Here is a 6000-nt window from a genome sequence, read left to right as displayed (position 1 = left end):
TCTTCTATGAAAAGACCAGACCTTCTGGTCTTCTATGAAAAGACCAGACCTTCTGGTCTTCTATGAGAAGACCCTTCTGCTCTTCTATGAGAAGACCCTTCTGCTCTTCTATGAGAAGACCCTTCTGCTCTTCTATGAGAAGACCCTTCTGCTCTTCTATGAGAAGACCCTTCTGCTCTTCTATGAGAAGACTCTTCTGCTCTTCTATGAGAAGACCCTTCTGCTCTTCTATGAGAAGATCCTTCTGCTCTTCTATGAGAAGACCCTTCTGTTCTTCTGTGAGAAGACCCTTCTGCTCTTCTTTGAGAAGACCCTTCTGCTCTTCTATGAGAAGACCCTTCTGCTTCTTCTCTATGAGAGCCTTTTGGCTTTCTATGAGAAGACCGTTTGGTCTTCTATGAGAAGACTCTTTGGTCTTCTATGAGAAGACCCTCTGCTCTCCTATGAGAAGACCCTCTGGTCTGGAAAACACCCTCTGGTCTCCTATGAGAGGACCCTCCGGTTTTCTATGAGAAGACCTTTTAGTCTTCTATGCTAAGTCTTTCGGTCGTCTATGTTCTTCTATTAGAACACATTTTCCGATTTGCTAAGAAATTCTTTTAAAAGAATATCAGAACTCTTTCTTCTTTGAATTTTTTTTTTTAACTAAACCATTGTTTATGTATTTGAATGGGGAAAATTTCCGGCAATTCTGTATTTGAATATTATTTATGGCATATCTACAGAAGTGCACGGTTCTTAATCTAAGCTAATTCGCGGGAAATCCAGTACGTTTTGCTTAGTGATTTCAAGTCCACAGTCCTCAAATATTGTTGAATTAATTTGTAAAAATTGTGTATGGTGACAGATTGAATAGGTTAAGTATGGCGTAGCTCATCAAGAATGAGGGAGGGGGGTCATTGAGATTCTCCATTATATAATATGAAATTGAGATGATTATAATAAAAATTGAAAATCCCTGGGCCTTACACAAACCCCAGAAGTCATATCTACGCCCATGACTTGCAAAGCTTTCTTTCTAAAAATACAACCCCCCCCCCTTACTTTGTGCTCAGCCCATTTCTTTAGAACCACCATCCAAAAACCCCAACAAAGAATTTATCAACATCAAAGTTACGAATGAATGATTGAACGGGTGGATGGATAGCTGGCCGGCAGCCTGTATGAATGAATTGTTGACTGATAAAACCGGATTTCTCAAATAAATATGCGTGCATCTGAGAGCAGCTTTAGTATTTAAGCGAGAACCTCAGCACTAAGCGTATGGTCACGGGCATAATGACCAACATCGTATTTTTCGCATTAGTCATCCTGCTTGGCGTTGTGTCGCCATCGTCAACAACGCCACCAAGCTATGAAGTACCCAAAGCCACCATAGAGGTGTACTATCCCAAGGGATTTCAAGTATCCATACCCCACGAAGAGGGCATTACATTGTTTGCCTTCCATGGCAAGCTGAATGAGGAAATGGATGGCCTAGAGGCGGGCACCTGGGCGCGAGATATTGTGGTGCCGAAAAATGGTAGATGGACATTTCGTGATCGCATAACCCGTCTACAGCTGGGTGACACCCTCTACTATTGGACCTATGTGATATACAAGGGCTTGGGCTATCGTGAAGATGATGGTGTGTATGTGGTCAAGGAATATTTCAATACCACCACCACATCCATAACCCCGGCAAGTTCTACGGAGCCAAGTGTAACTAAGACGACAGGCAGTTGTTCATCTGCTGTGACAATTGTAAATGGAGCTCCCGTACGTTGTGCCGACCAATTGGTATTCCAGGAAAATTTCGAGGGCAACAAATTGGACAGCGCTAAATGGACAGTGGAGAGGCGTATTCCCCGTGCTCCGAGCCATGAGTTTTGTCTTTATCTCGACGATGTGCAGGATGTATTAAAGCTAAGCAATGGCAAAGTGCGCCTCAAACCCATATCAACTTTGGAACATTTCGGCCCGGGTTTTAGCTTAAAATCATCGCTGCAGTTGGGCAATACCTGTACCGGAAAACTGAATTCGAATGAATGTTCTGTTACACCGAATGTTATTACCATCATACCACCCTATATCTCTGCACAGTTTTCGACAAAGAAAAAGTTCTCCTTCAAATATGGTCTGGTCGAAGTGCGGGCCAAAATGCCGCACGCCATGTGGGTAACACCCCAACTCTGGCTGGAGCCCATTGATCCCAAATACGGTGATTCCAATTACAATTCTGGGCAAATGCGTATAGCCCAGACGAGAAATGATGGCGGACAAACAGACTTATTGGCCGGCCTCATACTAAATTCCCGTCCAGACTGGTATTCCTTCAAACTGTGCCTGCAACGAACGGCACACAACTTATCGCAAGAATTCCACACGTATCGCATGCTCTGGACAAAGGATGTTATAACATTTTCCTTGGACACCGAAGAATATTGTCGTTATGAAATCAAATCCGAAGAGGAGAGTTTTAAAAATCTCAAAGTTTTTGGCCAATATCTACCAAATCGTAATCTCCTGCAGGGTGGCTCGAAATGGGCACCATTCGATCAGGAGTTCTATTTGCGGGTGGGTGAGTCAATTGGTGGCTTCAGTGATTTTCACGACGGTGTATGGTCCGAGAAGAAGCCATGGATCAACACCCATCCTCGGGCCATGTTGCATTTTCGTAATGCCTATCAGTCGAACAAGACGTGGTTGGATCGAGCCGATTTTGAAATTGATTATATTAAAGTATTTTCTGTTTAAATAAGAGTTTAAAAATAAAAATATATTGAAGCAATTACTAAAAGTATTTTGAAGGTATTTTTAATAAAATTAGATAGACGGAGGATAAAAATTCCAGAACCTGCAAGAATCTACTTGTTTTGCAATTTTTTTCGATATCATAAAGGGAAAATCGTTTATCGCATTTATTATCCGAGCACATCCGATCGAATTCAGTCTAGAAGTAAGTGCATCAAATTTGGTGAAAATCGGTTCAGATTTAGCTATAGCTCCCATATATATGTTTTATCCGATTTGGGGTTTAAAGTCCTTCACACCCGTAAAATGCCCTCCACAAGAATGAATTTTGATAACAGATATCAAATACAGCTCAGTAATAAGTGTTGAAAATTTTACCGAGATCCGTTCAGATTTAGATATAGCTCCCATATATACCATTATCCGATTTCAGATTTTTTGTGCACCAAATGGCTAATATCCGCTTAAATGGACTGAATTTTGCCACATCCTACTGAATTCATCCTTGAAACAAATACTTCAAATTTGTTGAAACTCAGTTCAGATATAACTATAGCTCCCATATACATGTTTCATCCGATTTGGGGTTTATGGCCTCGTAATACATGTAATATGCACTCCACGAGAATGATGTTTGGTACCAGATAATTTATGAAGCCTAAAAATACCTCTGTCAAATTTTATCGAGATTGGATCAGATTAGGATATAGCTCCCATATATCCGATTTCAGATTTTTTTATGCACCAAATGGCTAATATCCGCCCAAATGGACTGAAATTTGCCACATCCGACCGAATTATGTCTAGAAACAAGTAATTCAAATTTGGTGAAAATCGGTTTAGCTATAGCTCCCATATAGAGGGTGAGATAAAAAAACTGCAACAAATCGAAAAGCTATAATTTTTAATTTTTTTTAAGCTTTATTGAATGAAAGCAGAAAATGTGGGAAATAGCTTCAAATTTTAAAATAAGTTTAGATTCGTTAGAAATGGTCACCTTTGCCACGAATTATGGCCTTCAAAAGGCCAAAGAAACCGCCACATGCTGCCCGATTGTTGCTGTGCGGTATTTTGGTCCATTCCCGGCGAAGCGCTTGCTTGAGGTGATCGACTCTTTGGTATTTTTTAGTACCAACCTTGCTTTCCAAAATACTCCAGACACAAGAGTCCAACGGATTGGTATCCGGAGATTTTGGTGGCCATTGTGCGCTGGAAATGAAGCGAGGAACGTCATTTTTTAACCATTCTTGGGTGGCGGCGCGTGCTGAGTGCAATGGTGCTGATTCCTGTTGGAATGTCCAAGATCTGCGGCCAAAATGTTTCCGTGTCCAAGGCTTTAATACGCCCTGCAGAATATTTTCGCTATAATATTCGGCATTTATTCTGATGCCACGGAAGACTAATAAGAGCGGGGAGCGAGCATTGGCTGTTAGGGCGGCCAACACCATCACCATGGCCGGCGCTTAAGTTCTGGTCGCCAAGCGAAGGTGACAAATTTTCAGCTGACCTCTTTGGCAAGTAAACACGATCATTTTGTTTGTTTACAAACTGCAGAACAAAGAATGTTTTCTCATCGGGACGGAGAAAACCACATTCGGCAGTTCACCACTTTCGGCCAAGTGAAGCAACTCTTTAGCTCTTTTGAGTCTATTTTCTTTCTGTTGCGATGTAAGTTCTGCTCTTTTTCGAATTTCAAAGGCTTTACCCCGAGCTCATTTTTCAATATATGCTGGATGGAATATTGCGATAAGTTCAGCTCACTAGCCATTTTTCGGCCACTGCAACGCGGGCTTCGAAGTAAAGAAGCGACTTTACTCTTCAAACCATTTCTGCTGATGTTGTTATTTTTTCCCGGCCACTTCATTGACGTCGGGTTACGCTACCAGTATCATCACGGTAACGAGCGATGGAACGAGACACAAAAGATTTATGCACATTTAAATGCTGGGGTGCTCTAACGATAGCCACTTGTGCCAAATATAAAGAAATCACCCTATCACGCTTGAATTCCATCACGAATAACTTTTTTTTTCTGGAAAATGCTCACCAAAATGCTTCTGTACGCTTGTAAAAAATATAATCAGCTGTCACTGGAATAATTTTAACAGCGGTCGGACTAGTGGCTTAGAAACGACAGCAGTCTGAAGTTGGTTGCAGTTTTTTCATTTCACCCTGTATGTGGGCTGTACGGTATTGTAGACTTAAGCATTTCTCGTCCAGGGGGTAAAGTGCTTAGAAAGACAATTTCATTGAAAAATCATCATAATACCGAATATCGAGAGGTATCGTTATATGGGGGCTATACGATATCGTAGACCGATTTAGCCCAACTTCGAACTTTGACCGCCTGCAGACGAAAGACTGATATGTACACAATTTTAGCTTCCTATTATTATTCGTTTTGACTCTTAGAATTTTATGCTGATCAAGGATATATATACTTTGTTATGTCTAAAATTATTATTTCGATAAGTTACAAGCGGAATGAGGAACTTAAAAAATTCTCCATTCTATTTATGGTGGAGGGCATAAAAATTAAATCGGTAGCTGGCCTCTACCTTTTTTCTGTTCTACAAAAGGGAAAAAATTGTGACTTTTGAAAAAACGAGGGAATTGAGATAGTTGTCACTTTTTCTTCGGCCTTCTTTCTCTCTCTCTCTCATAAAAACACTCCTCTTCCAGCAAACAATAACATATAAAAAATTGAACTCTCATGAATATCCCTCATGCAAAATGTTAAATATCTAACTCATTTCAATCGCTTTATAACATTGTTGTAGCTTTTAGTAGCCTTGAGTACGGATTTTTAAAAAAATCTCATTTTATTTCGACCCTCTACACCAAAATCACTTTAAATCATCAGCAAATAATTACCAAAATTCCATTTTAATTTTGTGACTTTTCGTAGCCTTTAAGTCCGAAGTTAAAAAAATGTCCTTCCCTTCGATTGTTCAATAGGAATTCCGTACCATTTTGTAGCCTTTGATACACTTCTTACCTCACTGCATAAACACGCCCCCAACGCACCTTAAACCCTACCACACAACCAAGAACTTCCATACAAATGTTAAAAGTTCTAGCTCTTGCCGGTCGCCTAATAACGGTTGAAGATCACTTTTGTGCTTATATGTACTTTTCGTACCGATCATGTATGAAACTCCAAAAATTCGCAACCCTGCACATCGTCAGTGACCCTCTTGTCAAATTTCCAATTTATTTTTGTTGACTTAAATTTTAAAAGAGTTTTTGGTACTTTTCTCCCTTTTA

The 6000-nt window shown here is 40.3% G+C and overlaps 1 protein-coding gene across 1 annotated transcript; it reads left to right on the top strand.

The window, feature by feature from the left end:
• Nucleotides 1-1222: 1222 nt before the first annotated feature.
• On the top strand, nucleotides 1223-2782 carry LOC101887442 (gram-negative bacteria-binding protein 3). Its single transcript, XM_005179734.4, has one exon. It carries the CDS (start codon nucleotides 1264-1266, stop codon nucleotides 2734-2736), a length of 1473 nt encoding a protein of 490 aa, XP_005179791.4. The 5' UTR covers nucleotides 1223-1263; the 3' UTR covers nucleotides 2737-2782.
• The last annotated feature ends 3218 nt before the right edge of the window (nucleotides 2783-6000 follow it).

This window comes from Musca domestica, unplaced genomic scaffold, assembly GCF_030504385.1.
Source record: "Musca domestica strain aabys unplaced genomic scaffold, Musca_domestica.polishedcontigs.V.1.1 32, whole genome shotgun sequence".
NCBI lineage: Eukaryota > Metazoa > Arthropoda > Insecta > Diptera > Muscidae > Musca > Musca domestica.
Note: the sequence above shows the minus strand (reverse complement) of the source record. Positions and strands in the feature narration are given on the sequence as shown.